The sequence below is a fragment of the Podarcis erhardii genome, assembly GCF_964252035.2.
Source record: "Podarcis erhardii genome assembly, chromosome: 11".
Classification (NCBI taxonomy): Eukaryota; Metazoa; Chordata; class Lepidosauria; order Squamata; family Lacertidae; genus Podarcis; species Podarcis erhardii.
The window spans coordinates 39,821,771-39,842,394 of record NC_138501.1 but is presented as its reverse complement, the minus strand read 5'-3'; the positions used below and the strand labels follow the sequence as shown (position 1 = coordinate 39,842,394).

The window sequence follows — 20,624 nt, the reverse complement described above, 5'->3', positions numbered from 1 at the left end:
CAATGCATCCATTGTTTATTTGTATCTGCACAAATTTATGCATGCTTTTAACAGTAATTTAGAACGGGTTATGGAACCTGGAGCTTCCAGATATGACTGGAAGACAACTTCCATCATTTGAGGCTGATGAGAGTTGAAATCTACTGATTCCCCACCCCTATTTTAAAAGCGGGGGGGGGGGGGGAAGCATCGTTCCTTTGTTAGATGGTGCATGCTGTGTTTCATAGCAGACAACATCTTAGAAGAGTCATTTCCATCTGTAACACAATATCAGTTTAAAAGATATATATCTTTTTATCAAGGTGCTCATTATAAACACATAAAGCAATAAACCCATGAATATATTCATTCTACTGAACCAGGGGGGAAGGAAACAAGCCAGCTTTCACTTTTTCTTTAAATGTGAAAAAAAAAATAACCACAGGTGAAGAGAAAGGGTTGAGATATGTTTTTAACTGGACTCAAATTTACAGCTTTTGGGGAATGGGGTGGGGGTGGGAAGAAAGGGGTAGTGAGGGTGGAGAGAGTTAAAACCTGAAATATCAGTTACTCCAAAGCAAGTCAGGTCCAGGTCCAGGTCTTCAGATAACCATTACACAAATATTCATTAGGATTTGTAATGCACGCATTAGCAGTAAGATCAAATTTCAGACTGAAAAATACAATTAAGTGATACAATGAAACCCTCTAAGGCTTAGATGTTTTGCAACCCAAGCTAGGCAGCTGAACTTTGATCATTGCCCTATTTTCTTTGAATAATATTTCAAGTGGGAAAGAGCAAAGAACTAATCCCCCATGGCAAGAAAAAACTAATCCCTCCGACAACCTTTGTATGAATGGAAATATATTTCAAGGTATTTTCCCAAGAGAAGATGCAGAGATGGGTTTTGCACTACTTGAATAATCAGGTTCAAAGTAGTCATTGAAGTGAATTGTTTCAAGGAAAAAATTAATTACTCCTAAAACAAAGAAAAAGAAAACAAGAAAAGTGTTTTGAAAATAAACCCCCTTTGACAGAAGTAAAGCATGTGGTAAGAAGTATCCCTTGAGACCCATCTACACTTAGAAAATAAATCAGCTTAATAATGATTCCTTCTCTTTGGGGAACTCTGGGAATTGTAGTTCTGTGTCAAGGGCTAGGGAGCTCTAACAGAGAAATCTCAACATCCTCACCAAACTACATTTCCCAGCATTCTTTGGGTGAAAGCTTCTGACGTGATATATAATATAAACAATATAAATTTCTGAAGTTGGACACCCTTTAGCTCTCATCATTTTATTGTGGCTTGCAACTTAATACAGGAATAAAAATTATTGGGAAGAATCATTTTTGGAAATAAATTGGTATTCTTCCCCATCTCAACTTCAGGCAAGAAAATGTCATGGATTAGCACTGCCTTGGTGCAAGAGAACACTGTGTTTTGTTTTGTTTTGTTTTGTTTTGTTTTGTTTTGTTTTGTTTTGTTTTGTTTTGTTTTGTTTTGTTTTGTTTTGTTTTGTTTTGTTTTGTTTTGTTTTGTTTTGTTTTGTTTTTTATGCTCAGTCCCCACTTCCCTTTCTCATTTCAGAAAGGATCACAAAGTTGGGTGTACTACAAATCTATCCCTGCATATTTACATCTGGGTCACCCATTGCTTCCTCTTTGCATGGTGGCCACACCTAATCTTCAGACCCAGACTCAAGCTGCATGAAGGACATTAATCAATACTTAAACCCATCACCTGTAGATAATAAGCATGCATGTTTACAAATACAGACCAAAAAGGAGGGAAACAGTCATTATCTGATTTCTGGCCAATTGCTCCCGCCCACAAGTAACAGTAACAATTGTTGTTTCTGCATTTTTTGACCATCATAAATGAATAAGAGAAGACAACTCTAATAGGATCTTACTTCCATGTAATAATAATAATAATAATAATAATAATAATAATAATAATAATAAACTTTTATTTATATCCCACCCTCCCCGGCCGAAGTCGGGCTCAGGGAGGCTAACATCAGATATATAACATTGGTATAAGATCAAACAATAATTAAATTACCTCCTAAAAACAGGTCAAAATCAAATTAAAGTCTAATTAGATGGCTTTCCGCAGGGTTAGGGTTGGGAACAGTAAGTGCTCATCGGCCTAACTGTTTATGCTGATTTTATATGGGCCCATGAGAATGCTGGGAGGCCTCTTTCATATTATACAAAAAGAAAAGGGGAGTCAGGCTGAGCCTGGTGGAATGACTCCGTCTTGCAGGCCCTGTGGAAAGATGTCAGATCCCACAGGACCCTGATCTCTTGTGGCAGAGCGTTCCACCAGGCCAGGGCCAAGGCTGAAAAGGCCCTGGCCCTGGTCAAGGCCAGCCTAATTTCTCTGAGGCCCAGGATCTCCAAGGTGTTATTATTTGCAGACCGTAAGGTCCTCTGTGGAGCATACCAGGAGAGGCGGCCCGTAGGTACGTATATCCTAGGCCATATATCCAAGCACACCTGGATTTGTAAGGCACTCACCTTTCTGTGATGGTTTCTCTGAGACCACTAGTGACGCCTTTGACCACAGTGCTAGCCTTTGGGGTCAGCACCACCTGAGATATAAAAAAGGAGCCCTTCTTCCTTTTCTCAATGATGGATGCCTGGAGAAACTGGATCAGTTTTTCAGGATCTGTTGTATTGGCCCACGGAGCTGGCATCATCTGCCCTGGCCACAAGAAGGAAACCTCCAAAGCCACTGGACTGTGATAGAACACCAGCACTTGATAATCCTTCTCCCACAGATACTGGAGACAGACTTCATGAGCAAATATAGCCGGGCACATTTTATTCCCAAAAGTGTCTTTGAGCATTTGGACCAGTTTTTCATGGTGGCACATTTGCATCCCGTAGAAGTGGTTGAAGTCCAAAAAGACCACTTCCTTGTGGTGGTCAGCAAGAAAGGCACTGATCTCCTCAAGGCCCTCGTTGACTTTGGCACTGAACAAACCGTGAGCAAAGTAGAGTTCATTGTCGGGGTCTCTGGGCTTGGTGGAGATTCTAAGATCAAAATACCGTATGCCTGCTCCAAGCTGGCTTGTGAAGTTCATCGTCTGTGTCGCCAACCATTTCCTCATCAGCTTTTTAGCCACAGTTCCAAACACAGAGACAAAATTCTGGACGGTGTCAGGTTGTTCAGGTCCAACGGGTGAGGCTTCATCAATGTAGAAGCTAAATGAGTCATGAGAGCCTAAAAATAACACAAAACAACACGTTTGCATTTCTTTTTTTAAAAAAGCAAGATTTGAAGACTGATACTCAGGGCTGCATGAAAATATTCCAGAGCTCAAATTACAACACAAATCACTTATTTCCTCTCTAACTGTTTTAATATCAGTTATTTTAGCATTGGAAAGATGTCGCTAGTAGTATCCAAATGGTTTACCTGTGTAGCAAGAGAATCACAAAATATGTTCTTTTCAGAAGGCACCTGATTGCTTCACACTTGCGCGGGTGTTCTGATAGCATTAGTTTGCACCTCGCAGAGTCAATGAAAGGGATAGCTGTGTTTGTACTATGTTGAGTGTTTGGAGGTCAAAGCATATTGTTACCTGGGAGGGGGAAATGACTTAACTTTTCAGGCTCAGTCAGTGGTGTGCCGAGTCCCTGCCGGGTTGTGCTTCTTGCACAGAATATGACTTGGCACTGGCAATTGTTTGGTTTTCATTCTGCAAGTCCTTGATGTGTTTGAGTAGCAATTGTTAGTCTTCCAGGAAACACACCGTTAGTCTTGAAGGCTGACAATGAGGAATAACTCCAGCTGATATCAGGCCAAAATATATGAATCCAACACCTGTTTAAATTATATGAGAGAGGGCTTAGTCCTAACACCTAATCCTGACATCTGTGGCGGGGCCAGAGGTCGAAGCAGGCAAAGCCACAAATGTACAGTGGTACCTCAGGTTAAGTACTTAATTCATTCTGGAGGTCCGTACTTAACCTGAAACTGTTCTTAACCTGAAGCACCACTTTAGCTAATGGGGCCTCCTGCTACTGCCACACCGCCGGAGCAAGATTTCTGTTCTCATCCTGAAGCAAAGTTCTTAACCTGAAGCACTATTTCTGGGTTAGCAGAGTCTATAACCTGAAGCGTATATAACCTGAAGCGTATGGAACCCAAGGTACCACTGTAAGTTTGCAGCAGGCTAGTTTTGACACACACTCATGCACCCTTCTCTATTCTCCATGAAGACAAGCCACTGAGATGTGTAGCCCGAGGAGAGTTATGAGGGCTGGATGGTGAGGCCATATTCAGTCCCTGGGTCTAAGCATCCCCAACCCTGACCCAAATGTGCACTCAATTTGGATCATCGCCATCACTGTGTCCTTGCAGCAGCACAAACTGTAGCATTGTGCAGACACTGTTCAGATGATGGGGCAACATGCCAGATAGACAGAAGGATGGCATGGGAATGGTTCTCATTATGGACTCATAGGATGAGAACCCTAGAATTATAAGAGCACCACTATGATGCAACTGGACCCTCCCAGATGGCGATGAAACTGCACTATTCCTTTGGATTTGGATGGATGAATCAACTGACTCAATGGCAGGTCTATCACATTTCTATTCCACGCATCCTCGGAGGAGCAAAGGATGCATCAGTTTCCAGGGCTGGAGAAGAGTGCATAACATTCAAACACCAATAGCTGTAAATGAAAGTGGCCCTGCCATGATTCTAAGAAGGCTTTGAGTGATAATACCAGTGACCAGCAACCTTATATAAAATGAAACTTCAAAAGACTACAGAACAGTGTGAGCATGGAGGCAACAAGTTTAGCTCATCATAAAGGACATAATGGGTTTTATCCAAGAGAGTCTTGGGACACTTCTGCCACCGTATTCCCTACAGCTCCCCCCAAAATTCAAGGACGGTGGCACCACCCAATACACAAGCATGCATATACATAGGGATCTTTTTGTTTCAGGTACAAAATATTGCTGTTTAAAGGCTGAAAAACATTATACCCCAGTGCCAAAGAGGATGAATCTGACAGAGGACGGGGAGGTTTGTTACAGGTCCCATTCCTGGAGATGGATAGCTTCAAATCTACCTGTCTCATGAGATACCCAGGGAAAGGCATCCCTCAGAAAACAGTAGTGCATTTTTTTGCACAGCCTGAGGATGTAGCTCTTCCCTCTTCTAGAACTCTGAGCAACCCCTCGGAAAACCTGCCGGTGAAGCAGGAAATCCCAGAGGCAGCAGAAGGCGCCCTGGTCCCATCACTTTCCAAGCCTAAGTAATAAGGCACAGCCCCTTTCAGCCCTGATAGGATTCTCCTTGGGAGTGGAGTTGCAAACAGCAGCCCTCTCTGGCTTGCTCCAGATAATTGCTGAAGCGGAATTCCAAGTTTGCGACGCCTGAGAGCCATGTTTCCTGCCGGAGTTGGAACCTGCCCCCCAAATGTGCTGACCATGGTCCTGATCTCCTGCGACCTATCCTAGAATCCAGCCCTAACCAAAAGCAGAGCAACGAAGGCTGAGGCTCTCTTAAGAAGCAGGCATATGAAAGCGCCAGCAACAAATAGGAAACATCTGCACGTTATCTGAAAGGCAAAGGACCCTAGAAAGACTCTCATGTGCCACACTCTGTTTAAAGTGTAGCGTCTTCTGTTCTCTGCACTCACACCACCCTGCAGGTCATTTACTGAAAGGGGATTAGACAAATTCATGGAGGACAACATTATCATTGCTTACTACTTATTACCAATGGGTAGTCAATGGCTATATATGACCTTCGGGATCAGAGGCATTATTCCTCTGAATTTTCAGTTGCTGGGAAATGCAGATGGGCATCCTGTATGGGGGCCTCCTATAGGCACCTTGCTGACCAAGGTGAGAACAGGATGATGGACTAAATGGGCCTTTGGCCTGATCCAACAGAGCTCTTTTTATCTTCTCAGCTCTTTGCAGTGATGCTCCCAGTCCAATCCTTAAAAGGAATCTGAATGGCTAGAGTGCTTTTCAAGAGAAAGGGTTGCATTCAACGCAGTGCTAAGCCTAAGGCTATCCTTGCACAACAGAATGTTCTCCCCACCCCGAAATCTATTCTGGGTGTTCTCCCAATCCTCCAAGGCAGATCTACAGAGGGCCTGGGGGGGCATGCAGGGGGAGGAAGGGAGGGGAAATCTCATTGTTTTGCTGTTTTTGTTTTAATTACTTATTTGTGTTTTTATCTTGTATTTTTATCTCGTGAACCACCCTGAAATCTTCTGATGAAGGGAGGTATATAAACCTAATAGTAAATGGTAAATAAAATAAAATAAAAATTATGCTAGTGGCAGTCCCAGAACTATCTGGTTTTCTCACTGTGAAGGGAGGACCTATAACTTTGAACTCTTTGGAAGAAAACCAGTAAAGGGGAGAGGAAGATATGATTCCGCGCAGAAAAATTGCAAAGAAAGGGTTAAAACAGCTGACCACTCCACCCCACCCAAGTGTCCTACCTTTAGAACATCTGTGGGTCCTTTGAAGACTACAGACAGATGGGGAGATACAGAGCAAGGTGAGATCCTGAGCAATGGCTTGACATAGGAATGAAGCAGATTCCTATGTTCCTAATCCCACTTGCAGAAGAACTCTATTTTATCCAGACCTCAGAATGTTTTTGAGGGCTGATTCACTCATGAATGTTTGTCATATAATGACTGAAGCACTGAGCAGTGGATTGCCATCATAAATCAAAATGCCACAGATATCACTTCACATCACCTCAAATAGAGTGTCTTTTATTGGAGTTGGATTAGACATATTATGGTGAATCATCAAATGCTGGCTAGCTAAGAGCGTGCATGTATGAACCGACACTCTTTCTTCGTGACAACAAATTTCACCAGTGTTTAAGCCGCCGTTGAAATAGTTCCTGCTAAAAAGTTCTCTTTTTTAAAAAAAAATAATTAAAAATACCAATCTTCGATGTTTCCTGCAAGCGTTCTTACTCAGATCTTACTACAAAGGCAACCATGTAAGCACATAAAGTTAAATATATTTGTGCCTGGGTGGAAAATAATCTGGCAGACTTCACTATTCTCTCAGTTAATTATCTGATGATCTGAGATTTTCTTACACCCACAATCATTATGTTTTGCAAACCCAGGTCTGTTCATTCATGTGCAAATACTGTCTTCTGTCAATCTATTCTTGCCTTAGTCACTGAAAAGAGGTCCCCTGTTAGGAGAAATGTCTGTGTTGATTAAAAGTAAATAACTAGTTTCTATGTTGAAACCAGGGATCTGGAAGTTGCTGCCCTCCAAATGTTCCTGGACTTGAATTGCTATCTTTCCTGGTCAGAACGGGTAATGACCAGCAATGATGACCGCTCCCCAACCCTGATCTAACCCAATTACTACATTATATGAGATGTTGCTTTTCATCATGAGCTGAATGTGGTGTTCTGTGCCCACACCTAGTAAAACGTGCTTTCTTCACTGCAATCTCATGATCTTGTGTCCTCACGGCAATGCAAGGATGGACAAGCATTTCTGAACTGCAATGGGAGACCTCACTTACTCTAAAGTAAGCCCCTTTCTGTTCTGCAGGTCCTGCTCAGAATGGCAGTCTTCGGTCCGCAAAGACTTCCCCTTTGAAGCTTAAAGCAATCCCTGCTTCTCTGCAAAATTAATTAATGAACCATTTCCACCATCGCCTTGAAAAGCGAAATTGCAACCCGATTGTCTGCATTTCCACTCAGATGTGAAATCCTGCTGCATTTAGTGGGTACAGAGTTAGAGCCTACAAAAACCTACCATCCCCCCCCCTGAAAAAAACCAAGTTAAGGGGCAGGAGTTAGGCAGAGACCACACTCCCCCCCCCTCCTTTAGAAGTTCAGCCCCAATCCCAGCTGGACTTCCACAAGATCAGCCTGTGACAGCAGTGCCACTCTGGCCCATGGGCATAGCCAAGGGGGGGCAGGGGGGCAGTGGCCCCCTCTAGATCAAGTAAAACAATAGAAATACTTAACTAACTGACCAATCACATCGGTTCTTCCCCCTCCACACACAAAAGTCCTCCCCTCCCCACAACCAAGTCCTCCCCCCAAAAAAATCCTGGCTATGCCCATGCTCTGGCCTAGAGGTTGGCCTAATTCCATGCTCTGGCTCAGAGGAGTAAATTTCAGGTGCTCCAGTGAGATCAGATTCAACTAATGAGTCCTCTCAGTGGAAGCCATGTGCAATGACTTCCGCTTGTGCAACAGCCTTTCCCCCTCTGTTTGCCCCCCCCCAAAAAAAAAATGGAGGGAGGAGTCAGGGAAACAATTTGTCTGGCAAGCTCAAACGCTTGCACTGTGCATGCTACTGAATTCCTCTCCGGGTCTGCCCTGTTCCATCTGAGTAAAGACGCCTGGAAGGACCTGGTCTCCTCTTACTGAGGAGGAATCTTTCAGTGCAGGTGAACACAGGACAATCACTGCTCCTATAAGGGGCTCAGTCTAAGCCTGGCTGTTGCTGAAGCAACATCCACCTGCTGTTCTTTGCTAGTACAGTGGTACCTCAGGTTAAGTACTTAATTCCTCCCGGAGGTCCGTTCTTAACCTGAAACTGTGCTTAACCTGAAGAACCACTTTAGCTAATGGGGCCTCCTGCTGCCACCGCGCCGCCGGAGCCCGATTTCTGTTCTCATCCTGAAGCAAAGTTCTTAACCTGAAGCACTATTTCTGGGTTAGCGGAGTCTGTAACCTGAAGCGTATGTAACCTGAAGCGTGTGTAACCTGAAGCGTATGTAACTGAGGTACCACTGTAGTCAGGCTGAGCTCTCTGCTCTCTGCAGAACAAGCTGTTCTCATCTTGGCACGAACTGGGTTGAAGTTCCTTTCCACAACTGGTACCATCGGGGTGTAAGGAACCTGGGCCACATGACTTTCTTGTTCAAGCTTGAGGAGGTGCAACTAAAGTTGTTTTATTGCAATATCAAAATATACAATGGCATTGCTTTTGGTGGGGCCGGGCAGGGGGGAGATACCATTTGCACACGCTTCAATTTCCCCCTTCCCACCTCTTGTGAGCACTTAGGAAGGATATATTGCATCGGAGACCTTTTTGTGATGCAAATGGTATTTCTATTAAAGAAGCCATCAGTCAAATGAAAGCCCTGGTTTAAATAAATCTATTTACCCAGCGTAAAATATTTGCATTGTATCATCAAAACAAAAATAAATCAGTGGTTAATAGCTAATTCTTTCTCCCAAGTCACATATATATAGGCAGAGAGATCCATTGCCAGGCAGTTAATCTGCTCAGGGCTGCCCATATTGACTGCACAGCTTTTAAAAACTCATTCTTCAAGTACAGGAAGCCAGCTTTTTTTCTTTTTTAAAAAGAACTCTTTCCAGGATAAATTGGTCCGCAACGACTATTCAAAGATAAAGATATTTGGAAACCAATATTCAGCACAAAGGCAGATGTTAAAATATTGGGTGTGTTGTGCTATGATCATGAACAAAGCTGGAGTTGGATGCTAATAGATGGAGCTAATTTTCTCTCTGTCTTTCATAATCTAATACTTGAACACAGAGGGAGGAAATGAAACCAAGTGGCAGAAGGTTTGGGACAGGCAAAATAGCTTATTTGCACAACACACAATTTATGGAGTCCACTAGCACTTGCATCATATACTGAACTATGCTCCTCAAAGGCTGAGTACCCAACGTGTTCCCCTCCAAATGTTGCTGGACTCCAAATCCCATCAGCCCCAGTCAGTATGGCTCATTGTCAGGGGTGATGGGAGTTGTGGTCCAGCAACATCTGGCTAGCCTACGTTGGCTATTCCTGCTCAAAGGTATCATTTGGACTGCAATGCAATCCCTATCACCCATCTTCAGGTAGCTCAGTGGACCAGTCTGGATGAAACACACCTCACTCTCTGAGTTTTATCTTCAATTTTCACCACTTGACTCAACCTGATACCCCTATTTAGATTTGTTCCTGTTCCTCCATATTGCTACCTGCTTTGGATGAGTTTACTTGCTTCTAAACCATGGGGTTTTTTCAGCTGATGATTCTGCAACTTGACCTTCATGACCTTCTGTCTGGTTTGGACTACATTACCCAAATCCATTGGGCCTTCACTCTTGGGGTTGCTTCCATTGATCGTTCTTCATGCTTCTAGCCCTGTGAAACTGAATCAGATCCCCAAAAACGTGACTGCCAGCAGATCCTCTCATCAAGCACGCAGCACCCCAGAGCCAAAACAGCCACAAAAATAAGCAAGCGAGCTCTTAACTTACAGCACAAATTATTAATCAACTTGAGCTTCAGTTGATTAACCTACCAGCTAAATGGTCTAGCAGCTCTTGTGAGAAAAGTGAATAGGATTCCATGCAAAGAAGGAGATCCACACACAATTTAATTAGTGACCAGCATGCTCAGGTGAAACATGTCTAAAGTAGCCTACATTCCTGGGCAAAGCCTGGGGGGCTTGATTTCCGCCCCCACCTGCAATTTCCTCCATACTGCAGAATTCCTTGAGCACTTTCACACTACTGAGCATGAGAGACAGCATCTTTTCTATGCAACGACGTCCCCATCATCATTTGCGTTCGGAATAATCCTGACATGTCTACTGATAAAAGCAATTTAGAAAGAGAATCGCTTGTATTAGAAAAGAAGATGATGAAATTTCCAGACGGTCCCTGTTAAAGGTCTTTGTAGCACACAGCATTAAGTGAGTGAGGGCAACACTTTCTAGTAAAAGGAAGTTGAAATCAAAGTGTTCCCTCTCAGCCCTGAGCAGTCTCTTGATTGATGTTATCTGTAACAACAACAATACTTAATAGATTTTTATAATGGGGAGAAACCTTTCTTTGAAGTACAGTGCTTCACAGTACTAACACGATTGCTGGACGAAAAAAGAAAAGAAAAAGCAGTCTTCATGCCAATTACCGGAGCTCATCAGCGAAAGAAACCTTCTGGATCGCTAGCTTATTTTTCCACTATAATTTTCCCTTAGTACAATCCGTACAGTCCTTCCTCGGTGCAAGGCGGACTTGGATGTATATTTTTAGACTCCCTGCAGACTTTTTCAATGTTACTTTCACCCGCTGCTTGTGTAATAGGTTTTATTAAGACTGTAAAAATAAATAAATCCAGAATCTATGCTGGAGTTTCATATTCTGTCCTTTAAAAAAACAACCACCAGAAACCTACCAGCCCTAGCATTAGGCAGTTTGCTGCCACTGCCTCAGGCTGCAGATTCCAGTGAGGGGCAGTGGTGCTTCTCCTGGGAGGGAGGGACATACCCTTCTGTTGGAGGACAAGAGTCCTGCACCTAACTGCCATTAGTACAAAAGATATGGCCATTCCTGGTGCAGGAAAGTTTGACCACAGTAATTTATGCATCGATTCCTTCAAGCCTGGGCTTCCCTTCCGCTTGATCTGTAAGCTGCAGTTGGAGTTGGGTGTGGGATGCTGCCCAATTTAGAACCCCACTCTGTACCCACTCAGCCACCCAGTCCCCAGTCCTAACACCAAGGACCACTGGCAGAGCCCCCTACCTGACTCCGCTCTGTATACTATATGTTTGTTTACTCTGCAATAACCTGTCCCCCATGGATTTAAAAGCTGGCAGAGGCTGCTTGTTCTTTTGCCTAAAGATACCCAGGGCAGGGGGTGGGGGGACCTGAATTTGCCTTCAGTCTGTTCTCTATGCTTCAAAATATACCTCAGCAGCTGCAGTGTGTAACATATCAAACTGGGCACTGCACGGTGCCTTAATGTTCATGCCCAGGCAAAGACACTGGAGATTGTTAGAGCCCAAAACACCATGGTGGATATCACCATTAGAGGTATTATCTGTTAAAAAGAAAAACACAGAAGGCAAATGGGTCAGATATCAGCAATTAGTAAAAGAAGATCAAGGCCAATTAAGGTTAAGATCATATGAAGAACTTGGCCAGTATTGTAACACATGGCTACAATATGGAGAGGCATTAAGCCATGATTGCTCTTGTGTTTCAACAAAAGAGAGCTCCTGCGAATGCTTTTGCTTGGCTGGAAGGTACTGTTGAACTGTATTGGTACCTCTTCCTGGGCAATGGAGAGATGAGCATGTGGGTTGTGTGTAGAAGATAATGGCTTTTGCATGGAAGGAAGGTAGCCATCTTTACACTGTTGCTTCTGATTTTGCTGACTTTTGCCTCTGCCCTGCCCACCTCTGGCATGCAGCTCTCTGCAGGTTGCACACAAGGAAAAATGGCCCCCTCAGACTGAAAAAGGCTCCCCACCCCTGACCTATTGCATGGGATAGCCCAGTTTAGGAGCAGGGCAGACTAAGATTCCGGGCTGCAAATTGTCTCTTGCTCCAACTTGTGATGCACCCCTTGGAGTGTGTTTGCAGCATCTGCATGCTAACAAATATATACTGGTACAGACATAAATCTCCCCCCACAACGAGTACATAAAAAAAAATTCTAAACAGTTCTTACAAAATATGAGTTACGGCTAATTAGCGCGTGCCAGTAGCACAATTAGCAAAATGGCTTGTTGCCAGAAAGGAAGGGAAGAGAGACTTTGTAGGCATTTTAATTCCTTATGCAACAAAAATGGGAGCCACAAAGATGAGAGTTTCTAAAAACCAGAACAAGCAGCATAACAGCATTTAAATCCCAGCCAGAGGGATGATGATGATGATAACTGCAGAAAGACTGAAAATACAAAGGTCTTCACCAGGTGCCAAAAAGATGTTTATGTAGGTATCAGGTCCTTAGTAACCTCCAGTTTCATCTCTTTAAGTGGGGAACCTAAAAAGGATCTCTGGTGGTAATAATCTGAAGGCCCAGGCAGGTATATACGAGAGGATACCTGGCCCAAACTGGTGTAGACAATGAGTTCTTGAGTTGTCAGAGTGAGCTTTCTGAAGGTCTCCCTCTCACATGCAGATGTGCAAGGCTGCTGTGTTATGAAGGACCAGTTTATATCTTTAAAGGTATAATTACTGCAGTGTACTAATTCAGGCTGACCATAAAGTAGGCTGATTGCCGAAGAATTGATGCTTTTGAATTATGGTGCTGGAGGAGACTCTTGAGAGTCCCATGGACTGCAAGAAGATCAAACCTCTCCATTCTGAAGGAAATCAGCCCTGAGTGCTCACTGGAAGGACAGATCCTGAAGCTGAGGCTCCAATACTTTGGCCACCTCATGAGAAGAGAAGACTCCCTGGAAAAGACCCTGATGTTGGGAAAGACTGAGGGCACAAGGAGAAGGGGACGACAGAGGACGAGATGGTTGGATAGTGTTCTCGAAGCTACCAGCATGAGTTTGACCAAACTGCGGGAGGCAGTGGAAGACAGGAGTGCCTGGCGTGCTCTGGTCCATGGGGTCAGGAAGAGTCAGACACGACTACACAAATAAACAACTAAACAACAACAACTACTTCAGGCTACAAGGTGGGGGGACTGCTTGAATGTTTGAATGTTCAGCATGCATGCACACCCCGTTCACTTCCCTATACGTTGAAGTAAGACATGTAGGAGAAGTTTAGGCTGAATCACCCTGACATGCTGAATTTCTACATGCAATGAATTGCTTCCCAGCTAACAACTACTTACAGTATTAATTTGCTTCCCAAATCTATTGTGGTTTTAGGAAACAGGTAAAAGACACACCTCTTCCACTGCAGGCTTTGGAATGAGGGGACAGCGATTGCAGTAATTTATTAAATGGTTTGACACTGCGGCTTTTGATATGAGATATACAGAAATAATAGTTTTAAAGTTCTTGTGTTGCATGGTTATTACGTTGCAAAGTGGCCTGTGCACCAAATAAATTATACAATCTAATACAGCATCAAAACCTACCTACAGCGTCAAATAGTATGATACAGCTAAAGCTTGATCTCAGCATGCCTACTTGCATCATTGGCAAGGTAAAGGTAAAGGGACCAATGACCATTAGGTCCAGTCGTGGCCGACTCTGGGGTTGCGGCGCTCATCTCGCACTGAAACGCTGTTTACCTTCCCGCCGGAGCGGTACCTATTTATCTACTTGCATTGTTTGGTGTGCTTTTGGTTTAACCCACAGCGCCACCTGCGTCCCTTATCATTGGCAAAGGCAGAAGCAAATTAAGCAAGGTTTCCTGAGACTTTTCTCAGCTAAGCAATGTAAGGGGTGTGCTCTCCAGCTTTCCAGTATAAAGTAGTACCCAATTTTCAGAGTATTCAAAATAAAATGGCAATAACAGTTATGCCCCAAACATGCATATATTGTATTGATTCATTTCATTTATTTTGTACACAGAATTCAACTTGCTGTTTCTTGGGGTGTGTGGTTTGGTTTGGTTTTTTTTTAAAAAAAAAAGCATTTCCATTTTACAGCATTTCCAATTTTCAGCTTTAGTGCCAAAACATAAACAAATATATTTGCCCAAAGCACCTATCTATGGTGCATATGATCACAGTAATTATCTAAGTGCAATGTTCTGCTCTAATATAGACTGTTTACACATCTTCCTTACATCAGTTGGGGAAAATAGCAGAATTTCTGCATAATTTAGACAGCATAATGCAGATTGCATAATTTAGACCCAATTTGCATAATGTATTATATGTGTGCATATGTGTGTGTACACACAGCATAATCAAACTATCTTCCATTTCTCTAGTGCAGAAGTTTGCCAGTTCTACCTCCCAGCTTAGTTGCTATGCAGACCAGCAAGCGTGTGGCGCCGGGAAGTGGGGGGCGACCTACAGACTGGGGGAGGGGCACAATACAGTACTTAAAATTGCCTTTCTGTGCGTCATAAAAATGATGCTTAGAATAATTACTATAATAGGCATGCTGAAACGCTGTTAAGCCAAGCAGTTCTCTGCAGAACATGCTGTTTTGATTGATGTGTCGGCTAGAATGCAAACATTACTTAGCAATCTCTTATCTGCTGAATCAAAGTACTTAAGCAATGTGGTTGGATGAAATGGGGTTCTCTCTCTCTCTCTCCCCTGCTTGATGCCAAACCAAAAGGAAGACATGCTCTTGCACACTAGGCCGGGTGAGTCCAAAACAGATGTTTCGAAATCCACAGCTTTCAAAAGCGGGTGGATCTTCCTGCAGTGGTCAAATATAGCAAGGAAGTTATGGCAGGATCAAAGAGGTGCTGGCAGTTAAATAAAGAACCTCAGAGTAAGCTAATGAGATCAAGCTGTAGATAGCATCACTCCAGCTAGAAAACTTTGCACAAAGGCATACAGAAAATATCAGAAGCCCAATAAATTAGATCTAATTAAGAAGGTATGCAACCAGTTAAATATGGTTAAAATAACAGCTGTATTTGAGGAGGAAGGGAGGCTTAAAGAAAGTAAAATTAAGAGGAACCTGGTAACTTCTTATATCTCTTTTGAGAGTTGGGAAATCCAGGACAGGGAATGGATAATATGTAATGATGAAGACATGAAATTAATGTTTTTAAGGAAAAGTCAAAAGCTTTAAACAAAACAAAGAATAAATCAAATACCAGTCAAAGTATCTGCCACAAAGATGTAGTATCTTCCCAGTCCACAGCACACAGGATTTTCTTATCTATATTCACATTACCCAAAAGGAATGGGTGCCATTAGCCTCATGGCAAGCTGCATGCATCTCTGAGCAAAACTATATATTACTTTTTTAAAGGGGCACTACATTGTTTAGCATGGCAGCATTGGCACTTTGGAACTCCCAGCTTATTGATGCCAGGCAGACACCTTAACTGCATTCTTTTTGGCACCTACTGAAGACATTCTCATTTAGACAAGCCTACTCAAAGGTTTAAGGGATGCGGGTGGTGCTGTGGGTTAAACCACAGAGCCTAGGACTTGCCGGTCAGAAGGTTGGCGGTTCGAATCCGCGCGACGGGGTGAGCTCCCATTGCTCGGTCCCTGCTCCTGCCAACCTAGCAGTTTGAAAGCACGTCAAAGTGCAAGTAGATAAATAGGTACCGCTCCGGCGGGAAGGTAAACGGCGTTTCCGTGCGCTGCTCTGGTTTGCCAGAAGCGGCTTAGTCATGCTGGCCACATGACCCGGAAGCTGTATGCCGGCTCCCTCGGCCAATAAAGCGAGATGAGCGCTGCAACCCCAGAGTCGGTCACGACTGGACCTAATGGTCAGGGGTCCCTTTACCTTTACCTTACTCAAAGGTTTATAAAGTTTGTGTGAGTTTTAATTGGTTTTAGTCTGTCCTATTGCGGTTTTAACTTTCTGTTACTTTCTGTATGTTTTAAAATTACGGCAGTTTTATTCCATCTTCCCAATGTTTCTCAAACTGCTGATTTTGTTTTATCTTTTACACAATGCAAAAGTCACTTCTCGGACTTCCGGGTTAGCGCCATCGGCAATGGCGGAATTCCTCTGATCCAGAGGAACCTGCTCCGCGAAAATCGGGTCTTGCCGCCGCGGCGAAGGCGGAGACCCTTTAAAAATCCCAGGCGAAGGAAGCCTGGGAACGTGGGATTCGGCTGACAACAGGAGCGCCCCCCTACATGCAAGGAAACCCCTTTTTTGGGGATCCAAAGCGACTTGGGGTGAGCGGCGCGGTGTTTTGAATCGACCGCTATTTTTGTGGAGTGAAGCCGCACAGCCGTTGCCGGAGAGCGCTGACTTTTTCCTGTGGACAATTGGACTCTAAACAAGTACCCGTGAGTAGAACGGAAAATTGGGCTAAGAAACATTTTAATTTTTACATGTAAAGATAAAGAAGGTACCGTAAATTTCACTCTATAACACGCAGATTTTTTTCTCCTAAAAAGTAAGGGGAAATGTCTGTGCGTGTTATTGAGCGAATGTGTGGTCCCTGGAGCTGACTCGCCGGAGCGCAGGGGCAAAAATAGGCAAAAATCAGGCAAAAATAAGATCGGATGGTCGGGCGGAGGGAAGGCAGAAGCTGCTGCTTTCCTGCATTCTGCCTCAGGGTCTTACTGCCCACCCGCTTCTGTTGCTGCGTTTGCTCAAACTCAACAAAGAGCAGGGAATCCCCTGCCCTCCTGGCAAGTAGAGGGTTAAGGAAAGGATCGAGTCCTTCCTTCTAATTCTTTCCTAGTCACACTGCGTGCAGGCTCCAGCCCACCACCTCCTCCTCTCCGTGCTCTAGGGACTCGCAGGCAGCCGAAAAACATGCAGGTGGGAGAGAGAGAGAGAGGGCTGGCTTGGGGGGGGACTTTTGCCTTCCTTTCCTCCCCCCACCCCGTTAAACTCCTCCCCTGCATTCTTAGCCAGCTGCTTCTCCGCACACCCCTCTTGTGCTTCTTGTCCCTTCTGTGTTTTTCCTTCCCTCTCCATTTAAAACGTGGTGACAAAGCACGGATCCACATGGATCCTCAGGATTTTTGCATTGGGTCACCCCAAATTCACCATCAGATCACATTACATGTCCATGGCTACAGTCTGTACCAAAAAAATCACGCACCCACTGTTGCCTGGGGCTGCAATGGTGCAAAAACGTGGTTACAAAGCATGGATCCACAGGATCTTTGCACTGGGTCACCCCAAATTCACCATCAGATAACATAGCATGTCCATGGCTACAGCCTGCACCAAAAAAATCACGCACCCACTGTGGCCTAGGGCCACAATGGTGCAAAAACGTGGTTACAAAGCACGGATCCACATGGATCCTCAGGATTTTTGCATTGGGTCACCCCAAATTCACCATCAGATCACATAGCATGTCCATGGCTACATCTTGCACCAAAAAAATCACGCACCCACTGTTGCCTAGGGTCACAGTGGTGCAAAAACGTGGTTACAAAGCATGGATCCACATGGATCCTCAGGATTTTTGCATTGGGCTACTCCAAACTCACTGACAGATCACCTGTCTGTGGCCACAGCATGAACCACAAAAATCATACATCCACTGTTTCATTTAGAATATTTTTTTTCTTGTTTTCCTCCTCTAAAAACTATGTGCGTGTTATGGTCTGGTGCGTGTTATAGAGCGAAAAATACGGTACTTTTTATCACATGTGGTGCGAATGTAAGAAAGTGAAAGACTTCTGGGAAAAGATATATAATGAACTGAAGAGGATTTTAAAATATACATTTATAAAGAAAGCAGAAGTCTTTCTGTTAGGAATAGTAGGAAATGAGATAAAAAGAAAAGACTGTAAATTTTTCCAATATGCAATAACAGCAGCAAGAGTGTTACTGGCCCAGAAATGGAAACAACAAGAAATACCGACTGTGGAAGATTGGAGAATGAAACTGTTAGACTACGCAGAGTTATATAAACTGACAGGGAAGATTAGATACTTAAGAGACCAAAAGTTCATTGAGGACTGGGGGAAATTTGTGGAATATCTGGAACTTATAAGTGAGGGACAGATGACGCTAAAGGGATTTAAAGAAGCACTGTGAAAAAGTAAGAAGTATTGTCTAAAGGGAATAGGAAAAAAGAGATAAATAATGTCAATATAAATCTGAGAAATGCGTAATTTAAATAACAACTACGGATGATTTACGGAACAGCTGGAGGAAGTCCAAAAAAAGAAATAAGTTGTGAAAAACTTGATGTGAAACTAACATGTTTTGTTTTGTTTTTTGATGTTAATTAATAAAAATTTATATATATATATATATAAAAAAAGAAAGAAACATTTTAATTTGGCACTCGAGTGGGAAGGTTCTAAACAGGAAGTCCGCCTTCCGCTTTTGTAAATAGCCTGAAGCAAAAATTGTGCAAGCTAAAGTCTGGAAAGTTGTACATAAAGGTTTAAAATTCCTCCTGTTTTAACCATCTAAACCCCTCTTGGAAGCAGGAGTAAAGAGGGGGAATTTTGACTATTTAAGCCTGCAGGAGAGAGAGTAAAGAAAGATAAATTTCCACCGTCTCAAACCTGGGAACGGGGTGTCAGAGACAGAGATTTTTGAGGCCCGAAAAAGACCCAATATGGAGGCCAAATGGCCAAAATATTGGGAAATACTAGAAAAAGATGGAGACAACTGGAAATTGCAGAGTCTGGAGAAAATCAAGGATAAAGTGCGAGACTGGTTACATTATGCTCAGATTAATGAAGTTTTTAAAAATGATAAAAAGCTAGGGTTCCAGGTGGAGAAATCGAAGCTAGAAACAGAATTGTTAGAACCAAAGACTAAGGTACTTTCAAGAATGTATAACCTGCTGTTAAAATGGAATACACAATACGAAATGGTTAAATCAGCTATGATAAAATGGGCACAGGACATTGGGTATAATATTATGTTTGAGGACTGGGAAAGGTTGTGGACCACTGGGTTGAACTTCACTGCATGTAATGCTTTGAAGGAAAATGTAATGAAAATGATATATAGATGGTACATGACCCCAGTTAAACTTGCTAAGATATACCATTTGTCTGATAATAAATGTTGGAAATGTAAAGAAAATGAAGGAACATTCTTTCACCTCTGGTGGACCTGCCCTAGAGTGAAGGCTTTCTGGGAAATGATATATAATGAGCTGAAAAAGGTATTTAAGTATACCTTCCCTAAGAAACCAGAGGCCTTCCTTCTGGGCATTGTCGGCCAGAAGGTGTTAAAGAAGGACCGAACATTTTTCATGTATGCAACAACGGCAGCAAGGATACTCATCGCTAAGAACTGGAAGACTCAAGAACTACCCACACTGGAAGAGTGGCAGATGCAACTGATGGACTATATGGAACTAGCCGAGATGACTGGCAGAATCCAAGACCTGGGAGAGGAGAGGGTTGAAGAAGATTGGAAGAAATTCAAGATTTATTTTAAAAAATACTGTAATTTGGTTGAATGCTAAGAAAGGATGCTAGATCATAAATAATTGTGCACCACTAAATTAGTGAGAATTAAGATGATAAGTAAATTTGAGAAAAAACTATAAACCTTTTGGAGAATTTATAGATTATATTTAAATGAATTTGACATAAGAGTGTAAACAAGATGATAAATTGCTGGCAAGAATTGGCAATGATGTAAATGGGAGCGGGAGGCGCGAGGGAGTCCAAAGATGTTATGAAAAGATGTTATGATATATGTTATACTGTTTTTTTATTTTTGCATTTATGTTTGAAAAATTCAAATAAAATATTATTAAAAAAAAAAAAGAGACAGAGATTTTTGGTGAAGTTCATTGACTGTGAAAGGAGCATCCTTTGACAGATAGTTAAAGAAGAGAAACAAATTGTCTCCAATGTTGCCTTTTGCATTTAAAAGAAACAAGAAATCTGAAAAATGAAAGTAACTTTCTTTTGTTGGATCTGCTTTCAAAAGATGGAAAAAAAATAGAAATTGTCTCCTCTAGAGGGAGCTTGTTAAATTGTTGCTGGAGTCGATCTGGGGACTCTACAGCTGCGGTGATAAGGATCGTGGGATCAGACTGTGACCTTGAACAAAAATGTGTTTGGAAGAAGTTTTGGTGCTTGCCTTTTGCAAGACAAGCGCTTTGTTGGAGCAGATGCATGAGAAGATGGACTTGATGGCACAAGACATCGGGTACAATATTATGTTTGCTGATTGGGAAAAGTTCTGGACCACCAGTATGAAGTTTACGGCATGCAATGCCTTGAAAGAAAATATTATGAAAATGATATATAGGTGGTACATGACCCCAGTTAAGCTTGCAAAAATATACCACCTGCCTGATAATAAGTGTTGGAAATGCAAGGGAACCGAAGGAACATTCTTTCAC

At 42.9% G+C, this 20,624-nt stretch overlaps 1 protein-coding gene across 1 annotated transcript in view; it reads right to left on the bottom strand.

Moving 5' to 3' along the window:
• PLCXD3 (phosphatidylinositol specific phospholipase C X domain containing 3) overlaps positions 1 to 20,624 on the bottom strand; it is a 90,515-nt gene that overhangs the window by 16,683 nt on the left and 53,208 nt on the right. Inside the window, exon 2 of the mRNA XM_081881653.1 lies at positions 2,504 to 3,212. Within this exon, the coding sequence (XP_081737779.1) occupies positions 2,504 to 3,212 (709 nt within the window). The remainder of the gene's footprint in view (positions 1 to 2,503; positions 3,213 to 20,624) is intronic.